At 43.6% G+C, this 21,902-nt stretch overlaps 3 protein-coding genes and 1 long non-coding RNA gene across 4 annotated transcripts; 1 reads left to right on the top strand and 3 right to left on the bottom strand.

The window, feature by feature from the left end:
* Nucleotides 1-430: 430 nt before the first annotated feature.
* LOC127326653 (uncharacterized) lies at nucleotides 431-2,708 on the bottom strand. Its single transcript, XR_007868034.1, has 2 exons — nucleotides 2,308-2,708; nucleotides 431-795 (listed from the first exon to the last, which is right to left on the bottom strand). It is a non-coding gene; the product is annotated as an uncharacterized lncRNA (long non-coding RNA).
* Nucleotides 2,709-5,308: 2,600 nt separating this feature from the next.
* On the bottom strand, nucleotides 5,309-8,108 carry LOC127326629 (uncharacterized). Its single transcript, XM_051353432.2, has 4 exons — nucleotides 7,490-8,108; nucleotides 6,213-7,091; nucleotides 5,975-6,127; nucleotides 5,309-5,842 (listed from the first exon to the last, which is right to left on the bottom strand). The coding sequence occupies exons 1-4, from the start codon at nucleotides 7,493-7,495 to the stop codon at nucleotides 5,474-5,476; spliced, it is 1,407 nt and encodes a 468-aa protein (XP_051209392.1). The 5' UTR covers nucleotides 7,496-8,108; the 3' UTR covers nucleotides 5,309-5,473.
* A 5,036-nt stretch (nucleotides 8,109-13,144) lies between these two features.
* On the bottom strand, nucleotides 13,145-14,793 carry LOC127326654 (uncharacterized). The gene is made up of 2 exons (XM_051353454.2): nucleotides 14,563-14,793; nucleotides 13,145-14,485 (listed from the first exon to the last, which is right to left on the bottom strand). The coding sequence occupies exons 1-2, from the start codon at nucleotides 14,612-14,614 to the stop codon at nucleotides 14,061-14,063; spliced, it is 477 nt and encodes a 158-aa protein (XP_051209414.1). The 5' UTR covers nucleotides 14,615-14,793; the 3' UTR covers nucleotides 13,145-14,060.
* A 1,769-nt stretch (nucleotides 14,794-16,562) lies between these two features.
* LOC127326630 (protein SCO1 homolog 1, mitochondrial) lies at nucleotides 16,563-21,689 on the top strand. The gene is made up of 7 exons (XM_051353433.2): nucleotides 16,563-16,776; nucleotides 16,867-17,103; nucleotides 17,328-17,418; nucleotides 18,264-18,476; nucleotides 20,154-20,243; nucleotides 20,443-20,575; nucleotides 21,290-21,689. Exons 1-7 carry the CDS (start codon nucleotides 16,693-16,695, stop codon nucleotides 21,399-21,401), a joined length of 960 nt encoding a protein of 319 aa, XP_051209393.1. The 5' UTR covers nucleotides 16,563-16,692; the 3' UTR covers nucleotides 21,402-21,689.
* The last annotated feature ends 213 nt before the right edge of the window (nucleotides 21,690-21,902 follow it).

Raw genomic sequence — 21,902 nt, 5'->3', positions numbered from 1 at the left:
TGCTCAGATTTATGATGTAATCATGAACTTATTGTGTTGAAAATAATTACTCCCTTCTATCCCTTTTAATTGACTCAGATTTGATATAATTTTAGGACGCTGCTACGTGGTGCGCGGTTACCAGTTTGCGTTACACAGTGCCCCCCTTGTCTGAACCAGGATTTTTCCTAAAATAGAAATTGGACCAAAACTAGACAGCGACAGGTAACTGAAAAAAGAAAGCATCCTGGAAGGCGCGTGTCCCCGCGTGAGAAGACCAGGTCCGCCAGCGGCTAATCCTGATGTAAAAATATAAAAAGCCTCTCAGAAACCAAAAAGAGAGGAAACTCTACCTGCTACATCTTCTTCATCCGCTGACGGCTTGAAGCTCCATGGCTCAAAAGGGAGAGGTGCGCCAGGATCTACAACCACCGAATCTAGTGCAAACAGGTATGAAAAGTTACAGCCAAATTCATGCAACTCCAGATCCGTATTTTTACATAAACATCCAGGAAGTTAGACTCTCGCCGACTGATGCATCGGTATCAGCTACCCCACAGATTCTGTCATGGATGTATAAAACTTAACTCCAACTACTATAAGAGAAAAGGATATACTGGTACGAAGTGGTCTACAATCCAACACCAAAAGGCACCAAGTTTTAGTAGTTCGTGAGACCACACCTCAAACTAGATGAACAAAAACTAGTGGCAAACTGCATTGTCAGGAACCTGAAAGCAAGGACAGCATGTAAAATTTCTCTTCCAGGAAGCTAGAATAGGTAGCCAAAAAATTTCTCAAATCAATCTTCATCATCTGCAAGAAAAAATAACCATGCAATAAATTTAGTAGCTATTTATTTATTGGTTGAAACAAAATAAAACGAAAAAACAACATGATAGGATGTAAAAAAGTGCAGACTTGAAGACAATATAATGTACTTTCTGCTAATTTTCTGCTTGAAGTAATTGCAGAATGGGTGAAAGAAGCATGGTAGGAAACAAAAGCACGGCAAACCTTCTTCAAATGTTCTGCTAGCCAAATTATAAAAAAATATAACTATTTCTATATGTTTGCAGATATGGATTTCTGGTTTCATGATCTAAATACAACAGCACCGGAACATGATGATCAGGGCGATGATCAGAACAATGTTGAGGATCCTAACAGGACAGGGGCATCAAGATACAGTGAATGCAGGGACCAACATTGGTCAATGTTTGTGCCAGTTCATAAAAACAATCAAAAACCTACATGTATATAAAAAATGCATCCTATTATTCTTGCTAATAGAAAATCACACCAGAATGTATTTATTGACACTATTCTATAGTACATCCTAAACAATTGCATGAAAGGGACAAAACACTCTGTATATAATTACTGAAAAAATACATCCTTTTAGTAAAGCATTATACTTGAATCCTTTATGCAGATGTATTAACTGCCTAAAAAATACATCCTGTTAGTAAAAAGCATTAAACTAAGTGGCGAAAAATACATCCTATTAGTAAAGCATTATACTAGTATCCTATATGCAGATGTATTAATTACCTAAAAAATACATCCTGTTAGTAAAAAGTATTAAACTAAGTGGCAAAAAATACATCCTACTAGTAAAGCATTATACTAGAATCCTATATGCAGAAGGTATTAATTGCCTAAAAAATACAACCTCCTAGTAAAGGATTATACTAGTATATGCAGGATGTATTAGTGTCTAAAAATACATCCTATGGTCATACAAAAATCCGAACTACTGATAGAAGCTAGCCGGTCCGATTGTTCGGTGGCATTGGCGGCCTGCTACTACTTCCATAACTGCAGGGGTACGGAGGAAGCCAAGCCACTGATGCTCTTTGTGGCATTCGCCTTGCCTCCAATCACTTCCCAGGCCAGGTCTTGCTGGTGATGGACTGTGCTGGGGTGCGAAAGCTCCGCGCTCGTCTGATGCCAACATATCCAAATGGTTCTCTATCTATGAAGCAGCCAAAAAGCATATGCTCATCCTTCAGGCAGACTCGTCGTGACTGCAACAAGGCCGCTGATTCGCTTGCAAAAATTGCTAGATCCTATGGCAACTGTGTCTCCGTTGACAGATGACCTGAACCACCAGGGCTACTATACGAGCACCACCTATACTACTGTACCAGCACCACCATGCCTCCTAGACCAGCACCGCTGCACCACCGTGCCCAGAGTGGCACCGTGCATTCTACAGTAGTCCACTACCGTGGACAAAATTGGATGTAAAATCCAACGCGCATCGATAAAAAACGACAGCCTGAAGCAACAACAGCAGAAAACAAGAGAGATTGTAGCACTTACCAAAACCACGCCGCCGAAACTCTGAGACCGACACCTCCGAGCACGTTTACCAGCTTCCGCTGCGTCGATTCGCCAGGTCGCGCCGCCGAGTCTCCTTCAGCGACTCCTGCTACCCGCGCCGCCCCCTCGGACGCGTGGAATCGCGCGGCGGTGGCGGCGGCGGCGAAGGACCCATCTCACCCCGTCTGGCCCCACGTCGGTAGCGTCGATCCGGTTGCCGCGTCAATCCGGTCGCCCGCGCCGTCGATGGTCCACCCCACTACCCCAACCGACCAGCAGAACCCTTTCGATGTTTCCCACCAGCAACTTGCCGCCGACGAGACGGAATCGCCGGTGGAGATCGAGCGGGGCGTCGATATGGGCGAGAGAGGAGAGGGGAATGGGGATGAGCTCGACTACGACCAGTCGTCGAAAAAGAGAAGAGAAAAATACCGTTCTTCTATTTTTGTTTTTGGACGGAAGCGTCGCCGAGTTCAGGCTGCCTGATGGGGATCCAACGCGCGAGAGACGTGAGCACCGCGTAAGACACACGAGTGCCCAGGCAAGTAATAGATTATACGATAATTTTATATTAAACTCGAGCCAATTAAAATAAATCAGAGTGAGTATGAACTCATCTCAGATGATGAACTGTGTCGCCAATTTAAATTTGATTTGAAGATATTACCATATCAGATCATTGAATTTATATGAAGGAAAACTGTATGCTCCACTATGCAATTATATATGCATATCTCTACACACGTCGACTCATGCCAAGATTAGTAGAGAATAGGTCTTTGGTGGCGTTGGTTGGCCACCAAATTGGCGCCACTGTTATTCAATATTGCTGGTGTTGCGTCGCAATGCCACCTATTACTTCCGGCATGGTGCGGCTACGCCACCAGTACACCTACTACTTCCGGCATGGTGCGGCACACCACCACTAGGGGATGTTCCAGTGGCGTTAACACTCCATGCCACTGTTCAGAAAATATGGGAGTGACGTTCCGCTACTCTGTGGCATCATTCTGGCGACGGTTACAAAAATGTATAGTTAAGATAGAATTGTGAACTGAATTGAATCACGCAGGCGCCATGGCGCCATGGATCGAAGCATTGATCACATATTGGTGACATGGAGTCAAATATCTTCTTCAGGAATTTCTATAGATGCCGCCATTTATGCAAAACAAATATAGATAAATATAGTAAATAGGCCATCACAAAGCACGGAGGAAAGCATGAAAAAGGTTAAAAAAACATACCATAATATCCTTGATAATGTTTTTTTGATGTAACCATATATTTTATTAGACAATCTTACAGAGATTACACATATGGTCACCACACAAGACAAACATTTGCATCAAGCAACTTTGCACAAGAAAACTCACAAGAAGTAAAACTACAAGTTCACCCTTGGAGAAACATGTGCCTCGCCGAAACATCGTCCATCTTCCTCCACTGCCACCATGGTAGCGCTGGAAAAAGAGGCGAACAACCACCACACCTAGATCTGGGAGAGCACCATCGCATTCAATGATGCTTTTTGAGCCGATGAACTGGGTCGTCGCAAAGGACGAGCCCGAGACTTTGTGGCACGTCGGCCGGGGATCTTCCCCATGGTCACTAGATCCCAACACCGTCATCATCTCCAGACTCAGTCAAAGAAGACAAACGCTGCCGCCTGCCGTCATCCTCACACCCAACTGCAAGACGCCAGACATAACTGCAGCAGCCAACGCAACCGCCACCCTCGAGAGTGCCGAACGCCATCCGCCAGACACGAATCTTACCAGATCCTTGACAATGTTGGAGTTAGACAATCCAGTGGCAAGTGGCACGCCAATAAAGGAATTGGCAGGCGGTAGGACAGCCAAGAGATGGTCTTCTTCTTCGTCGGCAAGGTTGGATGTCTGGGAAATTATTGTAGACTCGAGGCAGTCTTCTTCTTCATCTTCCTCGCCGCCAACGATATAGAATAAAACACTTATCATCAGAGTGTCTCCTCTCAAAGAAAAACACTTCATTTCATCTCCCATGACACAGTGGCGAGAATTTTGGATGTAACAAATAGTAAATTCCCCAATTTGGATGTAATTATTTTAGTTTTCCACATCTAGAAATGTAATTAGTAGGGTCTCCCGATAATTTGGATGTAAAAAATAGTCCGCGCAAATGATCTAAAAAATAGCTCGCGCAAATAATGGGATGGTTGTATGTTCCTAATTTCTATTTCTTGTCATTGTCACTTTCATCTCTTCGCCACTTTTTTTTTGGAAAAGATTTTGTTCACGCATGGGAGCATTCCTGTAGACTAACCGGTGCTATAGCGCCGCGTAGCCGCATCCAATAAATGTATGTATATGTTTATGCTTCCTTGTTTTCTGCTCAAATATTTTTAAATAAAAAACTCTCTAATAAATAGGAAATCCACGTAATTGGAAATTTTCTTTAATTTTACTGCGGACGAGATACGTGGAAGGCGGCATTGCAGCAACATGCTTTGATCCAGTGGAGTGTGGCACGACAAATCCTCAGGGGTGGGAAGCGGGTCGGGTAATACTGAATCAGGAGGGAGGCAATTGAGAGGTTAGACACGGGTAGGTGAGGTTCGAGTTGGTGAGTCCGCAAGTTTTTTTCTGGAGATTTGGGGTTTGTTTAACAAAAGTGACCATGAGAGAGGGCCATTTCCACTGGCATATATTTCACAACTAGTACGAAATTTAATTAATCACCCAATAATGCTCCCATGTTGTTCTCTTTTTTCCCGTTGCAACCCACATTTTTCCAGTCCAATCTAATATTGCATCAAAGAACGTTTTAACCCAATCCCTGTAGGTGTTATACCATCAGGAGCTGCCTGCGCCACTGCTTCAGCTCGAATATATGGTAACAAAATGTGGTTTGAATGTGGTACTGGTACCCCTGTCCTCTGCCAAAATCTGGTTTCCAGATTTTTGGGTGGACGTCTGGTTAAAATAATGATCCTGGAAATGTTCTTTTGGCTAACACGCTATGTCGGCAGTGATACAATCCATTTCACAACGAAAACAAACAACGCCAAAATACTCGACAGAAATGTTACAACTCACTACCATCTAAAAATAAACATAACTGAAAAGGTTCATCGGCGACAACTAATCAATACATGCTTTGCAGCGCGAGAGCGTTATTTTGTATACTAATATTCTCGCCCTCGACTCGGGAAGTGAATCCCAACATTTGAGCAGATCCCCTTGTTGATTTTGTCTCTAATCAACAACGTCTCCATCAGCGTCCACTCATTTGGAAGACAAGGCTTGCACTTCTCACACCCTGGATTCTCATGCAGGTATACGGCCTCCAGGTTCACTGCTGCCTCCATAACATTTCTGGCATACCTCACGAATTTTTCTTCTGCCTGAAACCCATAGATCCTGAGCTCAGCCAGATTATGGTGCTTGAAATCAGGGGCAGATGGTTCCCACTCTAGTCCTTTGTCCTTCTCCTCGCTATATGCATACATGTACCTCCGCTTCCCCTTTATCATTTCACATAAATGATCCCGCACCTGCATTCAACAATATCAAAAACTCCTAACTAGTCACCGAAAGTTTAAACTTGAAAAGGAGATAATTTGCTTTGCATATTCAACATGAGATGCAATAAATATGAGAAATGAATAATCAGTACAAGATTTTACCATGATGCATAGTTTTTTAAGAACGGGTGCACCTTCGAGTATGAACATTGTCCAAGACAGGTCGCATTCTTCAGAAATGTCAAACAAATTCACAAGACTTAGTTTATGGAACACAGGCAACAATTGCTTTCGGCCTTCAGGTTTGACCCAAATCTGCAAGGGGGATAATTCAGAATTATTTTAACCAAAAACAATGACTACACACATCATTCTGGCACCACTGAGGACCTTCACTAACCTTTTCTGATCTGAAGTTCAAATCCAGATTTCTTATGGCGGTTTTACGGAGCAACTCACTCAGCTTGAGCATCTTGTGCCAAGAAAGACCAGTATTAATGATGCTCACAGTATGGAGCAGTGGGACATAACCCAAAGTGAAGGGGTCATCTGGAGATTGAAACTGATGAAATTTGACTACTGTGAGCTTTGGTACCCACTTCAGATCAACCCTCTGAAGACTGCTAGAGGAAATCACTAGTTCACGGATTTGCGGGTGCTGCACTTCCAGCAAAGACAGATGCCCCGTGTCACACCGCCAGAGGTGGAGGAACTCCAGTTGCTTGCATATGCCAAAAATTTTGGGGAAGTATGATTCGCCTAACCTCAAATTCTGCAGATGGAGGTGTGTAAGACCACCAAATGTGTTTGGACACGAATCAAAGAGTGACATGAACTTCTTCCCATAAGTGAGCGCGTCATCAGAGGTACAGTGTTTACCCAATTCCGTAAAGATCGTAAACTCAACAGAAGCAACCTTTTGTGTTGCTAGGGTGTTGGCAACAGTCTGGGCAAAGAAGATGGAGTCATCTCCCAAATAGAATCGCATGGACATTTGGTCAATGGTGTATAGACTTCCAGTCCTGCTTTCCAGTATGCTCTTCGTTGCTTTCAGCATGGTGGTATTGGCCCGAGCTATATCATCTGAGGTTAATTTTCCCCTTCCATCTTTGGGCACAAAAGAACAAACCGTCAAGATAATTTTTGAGAGCATAGCAGGGATCTGCTTCCAACGTCTGGAGAGGATGGCGGTTCGTGCTACTTCAGTGATATCAAGCCGCTCCACAATGTTGAGCAAAACATCATCAGGCAACTTGCTGAGCATGTCAACTTCATTGTCCTACAGTTGATATGGAAACAAATCAGAGTTGATTTCTTACGTCTCTAATTCAAATATTTTCCACAGACAAAGGTTAAAAAATTATGCTTTTCCACGGAAAGGCACAACTTTGATTATAGAACCTTTATATACTTTCCCACAGAAAGACACAGTTTTGATTCTACAATGTTTGTACATACCCATGAAAGGATGCAATTTTGAGTTTTATACTTTAAGCGCGACTTGAAATTTTATACTTTCCAAGAGGAATGCACGATTTTGTTACTTCCCGACCAAAAAGGTCAATTTTTTACAATGAATTCTGATAATGGTTCCTACTTTTTATTATTCTTTGATTTTTTTTGCAGTAATGTTGGAAGAGGGCTAGGAGGGAAAAGGGAACAGGAGGACCAACTCACCAACATGCCGAGGGAGGATTTTCCGAGGCCGATCGGGCAGCAGGTCGCCTGCGAAGAGAGCTGCTGGTCTCCTATCAAAAGGTATCGCGGTTGCCGCCAGGCCAGAAATATGTTAACTGCTATAGGTTCCTGCTACCGATGGAAACTCTGGTTTAAATATCGAAAATTTATCAATACGATGGAAAATATCGAAAAGGGGATAGAAGACTTTGATTGTAACCCGGAAGGGATTGAGATATTATAAAAAAAAAAAGCCGCTTCGATCGGTGACTGCGGCTGGAAGAGGAGCCGCTTGATTGCTTCGGTTGCTGGTTGCAACTTGGAAAGGAGCGTTCCTCTGCTCAAGCACCCCTGGATCCTTACTACGGAAGTACGGAATATCTTTTCGCGCGGCGACCGCCACAAAATCACTAATCTGCGGCAGATCTAAGGAACGCGTGGCGGATGCCCTTGTCGCACGGCACACGCAGGATTGTATTTTTTCAAGCACTCGATCGATCGCCGGCGAGAGGAAACCGCCGCGTCTCCTGCTCGGCTGCTCCCTGCCTGGTCTGGGATCCATGGCCGTGTGCGTGTGATCTCTATCGGTGGCTAGGGCGGCAGGAAAAGCTCCAGATTATCAAGCGGCTCGAGATAAACTCGTTTTAAGCTTGATTTAAGATTGACTGATTCGCAAAAAAAAAAAAATTGACTCGAAAAATATAATGAGTTAGTATAAGTCTCATTGAGCTACCACTAGCTAGCTTGATTTCAACTCATTAGCTCGAAAGAATATATAATTATATCTACTGATAAATTTAAAATGTGCTAAAAATAAATAATAGGATAATTTGTTACCTTTACAAGGTATGAACAGGATATTTTCCTTCCTTTTATGCGTGACAAATTCTAACGGTTAATTAGGTGGGTAATTTTAGGCATTAAGGGTTCCTGCCCTATAAATAGAATATCATAGGTCTTTTGGCCAAAGTTTGATTGGAGATATTTTATTATTTTGGTTTTGATTGAAAAATAAAATTTTGTAATGTTTTGATACAATGTTGTCTTACTAGTTAAAAATTGCATTCGATTGTGAGAAAATTTCCTGTCATTTTTAGCTCGAGATCGACTCGAAATCGTTACAAGCTGAGTACAATTAAGTCAAATTTACGGCTCAACTTCGACTCAATCAAAACTCACTCAAAATTTTAATACACCCCCGCCCCTCCAACGAGGGAGCTATTCGATATTGGATGAACTATCTCGACAAATAGCACCCTAGCCTCTAGACTTTGTGGATTCATGGAAAGAAGCATCCACATTTATCTTGACAAAATCTGGCGATGGTCCGTCCATTTTCTACAGATCGGTATACTTGACTTAGTATGTTTATTGAGGTGGTCTTTCCATTCTTGAACATGTTGTCTTACCAGCAAACTGAAACTGATCAATAGATTTACGTTGCTCACCATGGTTATCCCTGTTTCCTTCCACCAGGTCCAAAGAAAAGCTACCAGAAAAGTAGATCATCAAGTGCAAGTTCCAAGATTTCTTCTAGCACTTCTATATCATAACGACAAAAGAGGAGCTTTAAACGTATATCTTCAATTAGTGATGCTCAGAATGACAGGGATGTCTACATGCAAAAGATGTTGCTCGATGAGATCACTATTCCACTCTTCCATGTACATGTATTAACATCAATTAGCTCAACCACCATGGAAAGCTCGCAATTATCCCCCCTATATGTTGTTGGCCTTCGAGTAAAATACTCCTCCATACATAGCTTATGCCAGCAATCGGCTTAGCTGCAATGAGGTTATCGTTAGGAAAATATGTTCTGAAAATATGTTTCACACAACAAGAGCACATAATGAATCTGGGGCTTGAAGCAGACGACAACTTTGGCGCGCAACCATAGCTAGAATGAACAAGTTAAGTTCATGAAAGCCCAACCCTCCTTCCTCCTTTGATAGTTTCATCTTCTCCCAACCAACCCAATGCATCTTCTTCGTTTCATCATTGAGACAAGCAAAATCGACACACTGGCTGTCCAATATCATCACATAGAGACTTGGTAAGAGCAAAGCAAGCCATATCATATGTAGGAATCACTTGAGCCACGGCCTTGATGGGGATCTCATTTGACGCCATTGATGTCAGTTTTTCTTCCCAACCTTGGATTCTCCTCCAAATCTTATCCTTTATGTAAGCGAAACATTGAGTTTTTGATCTTCCCACATACATAGGCAACACACGATTCTTCCCCTCGGTCACTTACGATCCTAGCTCCAAACATTGCATCAACAAATTCTTTGTATTTCTTGTTGCATTTTTACTAAGCATGACCGATGACTTTTCTCTGTTAATCATTTTCCCGGAGTCTTCCTCATAGATTTGAAGAATATACTTGATGATCTCCACACCCTGAACATTGTCTTCTTACACGAACAAAGAATCATCCGCAAAGAAGATGGTTTATGATGGGAGCCATCGCTGCAAGTTTTATACCACGTATAAGCCCATCGTTTTCCGCCTTATTTAGTAGTGCCGAGAAACCTTAAACACACAAAAGAAAAAGATATAATGGGATATATGGTCCGCTGTCTTAGCCCTCTTCCTGGATGCATGACATGTGTGAGATCTTCATTCACCCGAAATGGTATGAACCAGTTGTGACACACTCCATAATGAGCTGAACAAAACTCTCATCGAAACCCATCTTTCTCAAGATGCCCTCCAACAAAGACCATTCAACCCTGTCACGTGTTTACTCTGTCGAGCTTAAACCGCCAAATACACATATTTCCCTCTCCCCTTTCTTCTCATATAGTGTGACATTTCATATGCATATCTTTTTTTTTGTTCGACTAGTTAAAATGCCCGTGCGTTGCCACGGGAAAATAAAATATGAAGAAGGGTGATATCATTTTGACTTAGTTTTTGGATATCCCATTCTAAACATGGCATTTTTATCCTACTTGTTAGTAAACCTTGGAGGACCAACATGTGTTCTTTCTGTCATTTTTACCCATTTCAACCCATCATGTCTCTTATCTATCGATCTTCCACCATATTAGCCATATTGGCATAACACAATTAGCGGCACTTTGATTGTGTAAGTGTGTCAATAACAAGAACAACTTTCCCTACATCATGTTATTACAAATTCGTCTAACACACAGGTTGATAAGCCCCGAGGCAATTCCTTCTAGCAGTATTGCAGTCTTTAGAGGTCTGCAATTCATCGAGCACTCGAAGTGCATTGCCGAAAAGGCCAACACCATGAAATAAGAAACGAAAAATTGGAGATGGGAACGCTAATGCTGCATACCGTGTTGTTGGTTTGTCGGGGTAGTACGACTCTGGGTTGGATCTCGTGACCAAGTCCTGGTCCACATACTCCATCCGCCACAATCCTGAATATGCTTATGGTTCAATAGAGTCGATCTCTGACATCATTAAAGAAGCACATCATTTGGCCACACTCAAAATAGGCAGACTCGCTCTGACATCATTAAAGAAGCACAATGGATATCCCGTGTTCAGAAAACCCATGGAGCCATGCCCGAGCAATCTGCAGACATATTGTTGAAGGGAACACTTAGAAGTCAAATATATCTCAAGATTAGAGAAACTAATTTGCAACATAAAAGGTACTTCTCTATACATTATTGTGAGTGTGCCAACGATTCGCCTTGTGAGGAGTATACATTCAATTAAATTAGCTCAGTAGAACTTGACTTGATATTCAGCTACTCACTTGATTGACTATTAGATCTTTGATAACGTGGCATAGTAAGAAATCAATCTACATTTCTACATAGGGAGAAAAGGTTCTATAAAAGCACCTCAAGTAGCATAGACCGAAGAACCTCCACGGCGCCCCTTTCACGGCAATTGAATGTCACAATATGAATGTCACAATATATGTCTTTACCGGAAGAACAAGAGCATGTGCAGATTTAGATCAAGAGAAGTATGGATGATCCTTCCTAAGTAATTGTTCAAAGAGTCTAATTCACAGAGCAATGAAACATCAATTCCGCCAATGAAACCCTGTAATGCTTCATTATTTTGACTTCACAACTAACTGTTTTTGGTACAAGTAAATCAACAAAACAAGGAAATGTGCATTATTAGAAACAATAACATTTAGTCACAAAATAAATCTAGATTATACACATAATTAGACACATAAGCATGCCCAATGAAATCAGATACATATTTATTGAGTTGAAGGCATGCAGCAGCATGATCAAGACCATTTATCGATAAGTGCTAAGATTGTCAATGGAGTAAGCAAAACCAGGGGTTGTTAACCGAGATTCCAAACCGATGACTACTGAGATATCCCCAGGAATAATATTGAAATTAAAAATCCAAGTAGAGTATGAAGCTTCCCAGAACAACAATCTTCATCATTGAATGCTTCTTAACTACTCCAAATTGAAAACAACCAGCATGGGCGGACGCGGGAGCCCAGGGTGTCTGCCAACTACTCCTCTAGATTAGCTTTCTTTTCTTGGGTCGAGTTGTAAGGTGGGGGGTGGTTCTCCTCTCGCGGACTTGTACATATAACCTTCTTTTCTATCAATGCATCGAAACACAATGCTTTTGCGTTTTTGCGAGAAAAAAAACAACCAGCAACAAAACTATACCATTCCTCTAGTTGAAAAACTGAAGCTATAGCTAAACAGACATTCATTGAACAATAAAAATCATGCATTATCTCAATATTACTTTATTTAAGAAGAGAAGGCAGCAGTACCTTGCAATCCAGCAATAACTGCTTCATTCGTCCCAACTGCCATATTTGTAAGCACCATCATGCCGTGAAGAGAAGAAAATTAAAATATCAATAACTTATCCTATAGTGAAATTTGTGTTCTTTTATAGTACCACAAAAGCACATATTTGAAAAATAAATTCTGTCAGGCAATATATTATTCCCGCAAAACTCAAAAGTTCCATACAACAAAACTGAAGCCAGCATGTACTGAACATATTTGAGGAGTACAAGAGAATAGACTTGAATTTCATCAGGTTTAACAACATTGCAGCGAGAATTATTAATTGTACTCATGCCTATAAATTATCATGGACATCTATGGAGAGCAAATAACTTTGTACACACAAGTATGGGTGAGGAAGCAATCGTTACCGTTCAGAGTGGGCAGTTGCTTTGAGATCCGGAGAAAAGAAATGGAAGAGGATTGCGCTTGTGCACCAGTCTTTGCATTACAGCAGTGGCAGCACCCCGTGAGACACGGCATAAAGGAAGTCAGAGTGCCTGAGATTCCCTGGACATCGAAGCAAGCACACGGGATTGCCGGGAAGTGTATTTCTGCATATCCTTCTCTCGTCCATCACCTCCACTTCACTGTCTTCTCTTCTTTTTTTTTGTCCATCTCCTTCAGCCATCAGGCGGGACAAAGCATGGCGACCTCCAACGATTTTTCCACGCCGCCACGACTGCACAGTTTCACAGCCCAGCGACAACACCAGTATGCACGCGCCCGCGAATGATGGAAACACACAGCGCTCTCCACGCACGACAGTGAGAGCGGGAGATTTCAAAGTTTCAAAAAGAGCACAGCACATCAGATCGTCTTTCTACTAGGCTCGTTATAGTGACTTTGATCAGCTTAATAAGGATGATAGTTCGTTCCGCCATAATTCTGAGTTTTCATCGATAATCACCATCAGTGACTAGCAACTAAATTACAATTGCTACTGATTGGTATAAGGTCCAGCTTTCTTGATAGGAGTCGTCGGGCAAAAAAGGTTACAACACAAACATTTCAGACTAAACCCCAGCTAGCTGAAACCGATGACTAATTGCCCTCTGGCGACCAACAGAAAACACCTCTCCCCAACTGTCAGAATAAAATGCTAACTGAACCCGGTATGCCCGGACCCGTCGCTGCATAAGGTTCCGGACGCCATCGCTGCCGAAATCACGACGCGGGTCGAGCACCTCGTCGTCGCCATCTTCGTGCTCGTCTGTGGTCTGGTACCCAGCGTCTGAAGACGAGTCGCCGTCTTCGAGCGCAACCATCACGGCTGCAAAGTCAACGACGCCGGTGAACATGTTCTCCGCCACTTGCTCCTCACCGACGGCGTGGCCAGCAGCACATTGCATTGTTTAGTGCTCTCAAATCAAGATTGTGTATCAACAATTCTCAATTTTGGAATCCATGTAAATATAAAACTCACCTCACTGGGTGCAACCAGCAGGTCCTCTGCATTCTCCACTTCGACGACAGCAGCTGCTTGCCCAGAGTTGCCGTGGCCATCGTATCCAATGATGTCCTCATCGTCCGCATCATAGCCTGAGTCCCCTTGGCGGATCTAAAACAGATTAACAACACTAGGCATCAGCAAGACAGGGAAAAATGGCACACGATCGAGAAGCAGTTGCTCAGGCAATCTGAAACACCGCGGAACAATTTGGTTACAACCACCATTTCTGGACAGTAACGAGCATCATAACAGAAAATGAGGCACCGAACAAACAAAATTGACAGGGAACTGCTAAAGCTTTGACATTTAAGTTCATCAGAATAATTCAACAAACAAATGGCAACATTCAGACATTCAAGTCAATCGTTTCGGGCGGAGCAGCGGGCATTACAATACGTGGTCGAAAATAAAATGAACTAAGCATCTTCTTCCAAGCCTGCATCTTGTTCTTCAAAGCCTCATTACCTTTTCTTGTACCCGACACCAGCGTCATCGACACCGCGGCCCCTTCTTGGAGGACGTCGCTGCCGAAGCCACTGTCGACGCTCCCCAACTCTTCGGCGCAGTGGTCGTCGATGTCGCTGCCCCTTTCTTGTTCGCCACCGTCTTCGATGCTGCTACCTAGTCCTTGGTCGCCTCGTCCGTCAACGCCGCTGATGCCTTCTTGTGGCCCGGCGAAGCAGGAGGCCTCCTCCTTCTCATCTTCAACCCCATGCTCGGCCACAAACTGTTCAAAGGATACTGGCTCGTCGGCGGGAGGGACCAGGGAGGCTACGTAGAGGGTAGAAATCATCTGTGAATAAGGAATGGGAGGGTATTCTTCCTGGACTTGACCCGCCACACATTACCTGCAAGAGGCGCAAGGCCGGCAGCCCCGACGGCAACGATGGGTGGCGACATGCCGTGGGACAGAGCAGCCACGCCCGCGGATCAGCCGCTCCTGGCCAGAAGAAGGGGCGCGCGAAGCGGAGAGGGAAGTCGACGGAGCAGGCACACCGGCGGCGGCGACAGAGGATCTGGAGTGGGGGATTTTGGAGTGAGGAATTTTTGAGAGGGAGGTGGGCAATGGCGACCGCGGAGGCAACATGATCTGGAGTGAATAGTGTTGAGGGGAGACGACCGCGACAGTCGCTCTCTCTTGTCAGCTCCGGGATAGAATCTCCGTGTCGATCGGAGTAAAAGCAGGGGGAAAGCAGCGACCCACGGATGGAATAAGTGCACGCACATGAATTCCTCTTTCCCTACTCTTCTCCGGATCTCAAAGCAAACTGATTCTGGACGGTACAGATTACTTCCTTACCCATACCTGTGTGTACAAAATCCATACTCATCTATGGAGAGAATTATTAATTGTACTGTTAGGCAATATATTACTCCCGCAAAACTCAAAAGTTCCATACAACAAAACTGAAGCCAGCATGTACTGAACATATTTGAGGAGTACAAGAAAATAGACTTGAATTTCATTAGGTTTAACAACATTGCAGCGAGAATTATTAATTGTACTCATGCCTATAAATTATCATGGACATCTATGGAGAAAATTATTAATTGTACTCATGCCTATAAATTATCACGAACATCATGGATTATATTTTTCGATTGATCATGTCTTGCATATCGTGATGCACAAACATATTGCTGGCTAAATTAGTCGTTGCTAATGTCGGTTGGCTCGATTATGAACTGTTATTAGGGAATTAACAACTTACAACTGGGGAAATTTGTAAGAGCAGTTCTAGATTTCAACAGTTTTATTCTGAAAATTACAATGAGTCGCACTGAGTAAAATGGTCTGATTAGCACCTTAGTTTGGTTGTACTGACAGTTCATCCTTAAGGTAGTTGTCCTGAAGTCATATGTCAGATGGTAATCTGTATAGCAACCATAGCATACGAAAGGAGTTAGAGGATTGGATTTACCGATTAGTTCTTCATGCTGGGCGTGTCCATCGTGGCTCCATGGCCGTGCAGCAGGAGGACACCGGCACCCTCTCCGGTGGCATCAGCAGCGCGTCCGCTCGTTGGATAGATGGTACGAGATCGCAGTGTGGTGGCGTTCGGCAGGCAACAAAAGCTCGGGAAGCTCGTTGTTGCTCCGGGAGAGGCGCTGATGTCCGAGACCTACCGCGCCACCGGATTCGGCAAAGCCGCCATTGGACGTAGGTAAAGAAAAAAAACCTGATCGACCAGAATGATCCCCATCGCCGCCGCACGTCCGGCCATGTCTCGACTGATGCGGCAGATCACGGAGGCATGAAGATGAGGAACTGAGGAAGAACAAGTGAGGAGGTTCAATCCGAGCCTCCATGCCCAGATCTTGGGATCCGATGCCCAAATCCATGCTTCCATGCCCAGATCTTGTAATTTAATTTCCTTTCTGATGCCCTCAAATTATGGTGCGGTGATGTTGCCTGAAATTCATGTTGCCTGATGGTGCGGTGATGGTGTGCCATCCCTGAAATTATGGTTTGTAATCCCTGTAATCACTAACCCATTTTTGGATTTTGCATGTATCGCTGTAATTCATACTCTGATTGATGGACAACATTTATGGTGCGGTGATTTTGCGTCTTGATTTTATTTTTCCATATTTGATGGCGCGGTGGGAGGGCAAAATGGGCAGATGAAATATGTAGGACGAAACATTTGACCGAAGGAAACAGAACCAGTTCCTCCTTTTATATAGTAGAGATAGAGATAGAGATAGAGATGGGAAAGGGCTCACATCCTCAAAGCCCATTGTAACTTACTACTAAGACTGAGGCCCAATAGAGTTTGTGGCCTTGTAAAACCTCTCACCAAACTATCTAACGGGCTTCGGCCTAAAAGGCCCGAAAAGACGCCTCACTTGCGAAACAAGTAAGGAAGTTGCTCCAGCCCCGGCGGCGCCGCCTCCTCCTCCCGCACTTCCCGCCGCCGCCCACTCGCACGGCGAAACAAGTACTCGCCTGCGCACCGACGACGACGGCGGCGACGATGATGAGAAGGCAAGCGCTCCAGCTGCTCGGCCGCGCGCTGCACACTTCCGCCCCTCGCGCTCCGCCGCTCCGTCGCCCTCAGGTCAGCACGAACCCCATCCCGCTCGCCCCAAATCTGCTCCTTTCCTCTGTCGCTAACGCGGCGGCGCTGTGTGTCTTATTCGCGCGGCAGCTCGCCGCCATGGGAGGCTGGAGATCCGGGGGAGCGCCGGTGGGGTTCTTCTCGACCGACGCGGCTGCCGGCGCGGCGCAGGGAGGTTCCAAGTCCGAGGCGGCTGCGGCTGCGTCTTCCGGCGCGGTGCAGGGAGGTTCCAAGCCTGCGGAGGCTGCGGCGGTGGCACAGGGTTCCGGTGGCGGCGGGCAGGATGGGAAGTCGGAGCAGGACAAGGGGAAGTCTGTCCGGGGAGGAGTAAGCAAGCTGTTTGAGATCCCCTCTATTTTTCTACATGCCTGTGCCTTGCATCGTGATACCTATTCTCAATTGGAACTACTAGAACATCTGCATTTACGAGTAGTGGTCTTCTGAATATGAGTGCCAGAAAATGTGCCATTTCTGCCTTCTGCGATACTAGAAAACTGTGTGCTTAGTCAGTTGAAGAGTAATTCTGACATGATTCTGCTCCTTGTTTGCAGCCCGTGTCGTGGCTGAGCTTTCTTCTGCTTCTCGTGACCGGAGGAGGAATCATAGTCTACTACGACAAGGAAAAGAAGCGTCAAATCGAAGGTAGATTACTATGGTGAGTTAGTGTAGTTTTATGTTGTGTGGATCTTCCGCATGTGTGGCTCGCGATCGTCTTCCAACTTTTGCTAGTGATATCAGTACTTGTAAGAGAAACTCTCATGCTGTTCAGGCCATACCAACTCAGAAAGATAGTTGAACTTATAGATGCTTCATATCTTTGGATAACATATATATATATGTATCCAGCTTAGGGTAGCTAAGTCCGAGACGAACTACGCAGCCATAAAAATGGAGTGGCATTTTCTTATTTTAGTAAATTGAAAAAAAAACTGAACACATAAGCAATCTTTTTCAGTGTTATATCTAGAGATTAATCAATTCTGATGTTAATTCTGACTGTCAATACTTCTTTACCTGATAACACGTATTTCTAGCTGCTACTCTATCATGTGAATATGCAAAATAATATTTTCTTTTGCTTCTTTAAGTAAAGCACCAATAGATGAACTGACAAATCCAATATACTTTCAGTGCCATATATCTGATGTTATTTCTGACTGTCTGTTCTCTTTTATCTGGGTCTCGACATTTCTAGCTCCTACTCTATCATGTTAATATGAAGAGTGACACAAATCAAATATAATAGTTCATTTATGTGGTTATGCCTGAGGTGCTTTATGTTGGTATGATTTGCTATTTTGATTGCGCATTTTGACATGATCCTTCCCTTATTGAGAAAGACAATTGATTTATCAAACCTGATGGGGCCAATGCCACCCATGTCTTTACGTACTTGTGACATCCATGTGCAGAGCAATTTGTTCTTTAAACTTGTATTTTATTGTTGGATCTAGCATTCTAGATGATCTTGTCCCCTGGTTTCTCAGAGTTGAAGAACAAAACAAATTCTGTAAAGCCAGCACAGACAGTAGGCACTGCTGCTATTGGTGGTCCATTCAGTCTTCTAAATCATGATGGGAAACCTGTCACTGAAAAGGACTTCTTGGGTAAATGGACGCTGCTATATTTTGGGTTCACACATTGCCCTGACATTTGTCCAGATGAACTCCAGAAGATGTCTGCTGCTTTGAATAAGATCAGTAAGTCAATTTAATCTTGCTTTGGCTTGGAGTGTTATATGCCGAGTTAAGCATTAAACATACTTAGCTGCTTTTCATGAAGCTAATGGTCTGATGTTGGGTAATGAAGTAGTTCAGTTATCAGTTTGTCACTGTCTCACCGATAACATGCCAAACTGTCCTTATATGAAGCTATTGCACGCTCATAATACATTCATTTGTTGCGTACCAGTTATATCTTACCGGCTTATTATCCTGTAGCTAATGGTCTTATGTTGGGTAGGATTGTGTGTACCAGTTGTATCTTACATAATACGGGTGTTTGTCAGAGTACTGAATTGAATTGGCTGTTTCTGAAAGAAGCGTGTGGTCATTCTCCCCCCTTCTTCCTCTCAAGGCGCTACAGTACCTTGAGAGTCCTCCACCTCTCACCGGGCCAATCCAAGGCCTTCTCTGCCGGAATAGCCAGCCGGAGAAGGCTGAGGAGAGGCGCCGGAGTACATATTCTTAGGTCTAGGGTCAGATCGAGTCTAGGTTTAGTTTGTTCCCATGTGGAGTTTGGTGAGATGCCGTTGAGGATTTGGTCGCCGGGAAGTCGAAGCTGCTTCCCAGGGCTGCAAGAGGTGGTGCTGCTTCCCATGGAGCTCCGATGGACGGAGCCGGAGATGGGTGGCGGTGGCGCCCCTGCGTCCTCCCCAATAAAGCTTGTCTGCTTCTTCTTTGATGCGGCTGGCATCGCTGCGGTCCTCTTTTGCTTGAGCCACCGTGGAGAGATGAAGAGGAGTTCCTTGGCGAGGCTAGCGGATCCAAGAACTGGTGTCCTGGAGCGTATCCTCCCCCTTGAGCGCAACACATGGTGACCACTCATGCCGCCATGATCTCTGGCCAAGAAGGTGGCCCAAAGTCAACCTCCAGTTCGGAGGCCCTCTCGATCCGCCGTCGGGGCTCGACGCCTCCACAAGGCCAAGTGGTTCGTCCCCGGCCTTATGGAGGTAGCCAACGACGGGATCTCGTCGTCGGTCGGGAGTTCTCGAGCAAGCTGCTCCTGGAGCTCGGCGGAAACGCCTTGAGCTCGCCGGCGTCTGGTGGCGGTGAAGCCCCTGTCCTTGATTGCTTTTTTAATTTTCTTGCTGGGGTGTTTTCTGTAAAAAAGAAGGCCTTATCTTCAAATCTTAGGTTTCCTAGGGCAATAGACGACATATGGCCTTTTTGTAACTTTTGTACCTGCCACGTGCTATGGAATGAAAGCTCCACCGGGGTCTCGACCCCTCCTGTGTTCAAAAAAAAAAAAAAGAATTGGCTGTTTCTATACTGAAGCTCAATCAAATAAATTTGATTAGACAAAACATCCGAACTATGAAATATTGGATAGTACCGACTTATTATCCTGTATTGTGGAAATACATTCTTAGAGCCTTTAAATATATTTCTAGAACTGCATTAGGACGTTTCTATAAGGATCCTCTTATGTTGTTTGTTTTAGCTATGTGTGAATTTGTAATTAGCTCCCGTGCTACCCATATTAAGCCATAGGGAAGTTTCAAGATAAAAGTTCGTTTTGCTACAGTTAAGATTGCAAAAAAAAAAAAAGAGAGAGAATGAAAGAGAACCAGACTAAGAGACATAATCATTGCTCTTATTCAATTTTTAGATGCTTTCCAGTGATATCATCATAAAGTTTTGCTTTAATTTGTTCAGAGGAAAAGGAAAAACTAGAAATTGTGCCAGTCTTCATCTCTGTTGATCCTGAAAGAGACACTGTCGAGCAAGTCCATGATTATGTCAAAGGTATGTAAGTTCTGTCTTGGGTAATGGCTCATTGTGCTACAATAATTAGTTTATTATTTTGCTGCATGCATTAGAATTTGTGTATCATCTTTTAGGTTTTCTGAAACATACTTTGTCATATCGTGACTTTGTGAGATTGCAGGATCACTTTGTATTGTTCAGTTATGATGCCTAACACTGCCACTTGTCTGTTTGCCAGAATTTCATGAAGATCTAATAGGTCTAACTGGTACCTCTGAGGAGATAAGGAAGGTTGCTCGTGCTTACCGAGTTTACTATATGAAGACAGAAGAGGAGGGTTCTGACTACCTTGTTGACCATTCCATTGTTATGTATGTAAACTTTTTTCTTATTTTTTTGATTACTTTGTTTCCTACCTGTGATTTTGATGTTATCTCTGGTTTGCAATTGCTAGGCACTAACTAGTCAACAGAAATAGAAATATAATTTTGTTGTATGCAAAAGCAGAAAACCTTAGAGGAAACAATTAGTCTATTTTTGTCTGTGCCAATTATTGAGCTAAAACACCTGATTTACCAACATGCTGTGTTCGAGTGGACTTGGTCTGGCATACAATATGCTATTATGCCTATTCCTTTTTTTTGATAAACTATTATGCCTGTTCCTTAGTAACAAGGCGAGCTGGCATTAATTAATGGGCCCTAGCTAAACGGGTCAAGCAGGCAATATTTGTTGGGTGCATCTATTGTACTATGTTCTGATGACTGATTCCTATGAGCTGCCCAGCTACACCTGTGGATTCTGTCGCTGTCTCCATTAGTGAGTGGCTCTTCATGTTCTTCTTTTGTAGCCAACTGCCATGAGAGTTTTGAACATAAAAATTCAGAAGTCTATAATCATTTGTAGTACTAGTGAATGCATACTGCTACGTGTTTACCATAAAATTAGTATATGAAGTAGTCACAGCTGCCTTGATGAAATACAAATAAAGCGTTGTTACCTCCAACAATATGTTTACCTTGAAGTAGCAATTAGCTTGGAGCTTGGTAAGGCCAGATACTGACTTTATGTTTGTATACTTTCAGGTACTTGATGAACCCGAAAATGGAGTTTGTTAAATTCTTTGGGAAGAACTATGATGAGGATACCCTTGCTCAAGGCATCGTTAAGGAAATCCGAGAGCACAAGAGCAGCTGAAACTCTGCGCTTCATTTTGACCGGACACTATTTAGAACTGTTCTCAAATAAGAAGACCTCAATGATGCTACTGGCTAGCTACTGTTAGTTCGTTCTGGAATTTCGGGGCCTTACTATAATCATTATTTATTATGTTGAGACCTCTAGTTAGCAGATTTTGGCTCTACGACGAGGGAATTGAAACAACTTCACTTTTGTGTGTGTTTGAGAAATACATCATCATGCCGTATAATTTTCCTTTGTGCGAACAGTCATTATGACGTTTCATGGACAATTCTCTATTTTGTACTTGGGTCTAACCTTGAATTTTCCTTTTCTCTATGATTGCTCAGTAACATTGGTAGTCAAATAATCTGTTCAAATGTTCACATGGAATCTAGAAGCAGGCACATACCTGCGCGGTGTCGTACGTGCCATGCAGGCGTATATGACAGAAACTCACCGTCTCGATCGGAACCGTCTGCTATGGCTATTCTTCCCGGGCTGGTCAGAGGTTCGCTA

This window comes from Lolium perenne, chromosome 7 (assembly GCF_019359855.2).
Source record: "Lolium perenne isolate Kyuss_39 chromosome 7, Kyuss_2.0, whole genome shotgun sequence".
Lineage (NCBI taxonomy): Eukaryota > Viridiplantae > Streptophyta > Magnoliopsida > Poales > Poaceae > Lolium > Lolium perenne.
The sequence above is the reverse complement of the archived record's forward strand: the minus strand, read 5'-3'. Positions and strand labels throughout refer to the sequence as shown.

Excerpts from the sequence above, each read along its gene's own strand:
- LOC127326654 (XM_051353454.2), bottom strand. The coding sequence starts at position 14,614 with ATGTCGCCACCCATCGTTGCCGTCGGGGCTGCCGGCCTTGCGCCTCTT. Across the intron at positions 14,486-14,562 it reads CGGCCTTGCGCCTCTTGCAG|CCTCCCTGGTCCCTCCCGCC; the intron begins GTAATGTGTGGC and ends CCCTCTACGTAG.
- LOC127326629 (XM_051353432.2), bottom strand. Across the intron at positions 6,128-6,212 it reads TGAACTTCAGATCAGAAAAG|ATTTGGGTCAAACCTGAAGG; the intron begins GTTAGTGAAGGT and ends TCCCCCTTGCAG. Across the intron at positions 5,843-5,974 it reads TTAAAAAACTATGCATCATG|GTGCGGGATCATTTATGTGA; the intron begins GTAAAATCTTGT and ends TGTTGAATGCAG.
- LOC127326630 (XM_051353433.2), top strand. The coding sequence starts at position 16,693 with ATGATGAGAAGGCAAGCGCTCCAGCTGCTCGGCCGCGCGCTGCACACT. Across the intron at positions 16,777-16,866 it reads CGCCGCTCCGTCGCCCTCAG|CTCGCCGCCATGGGAGGCTG; the intron begins GTCAGCACGAAC and ends TTCGCGCGGCAG. Across the intron at positions 17,104-17,327 it reads GGAAGTCTGTCCGGGGAGGA|CCCGTGTCGTGGCTGAGCTT; the intron begins GTAAGCAAGCTG and ends CCTTGTTTGCAG.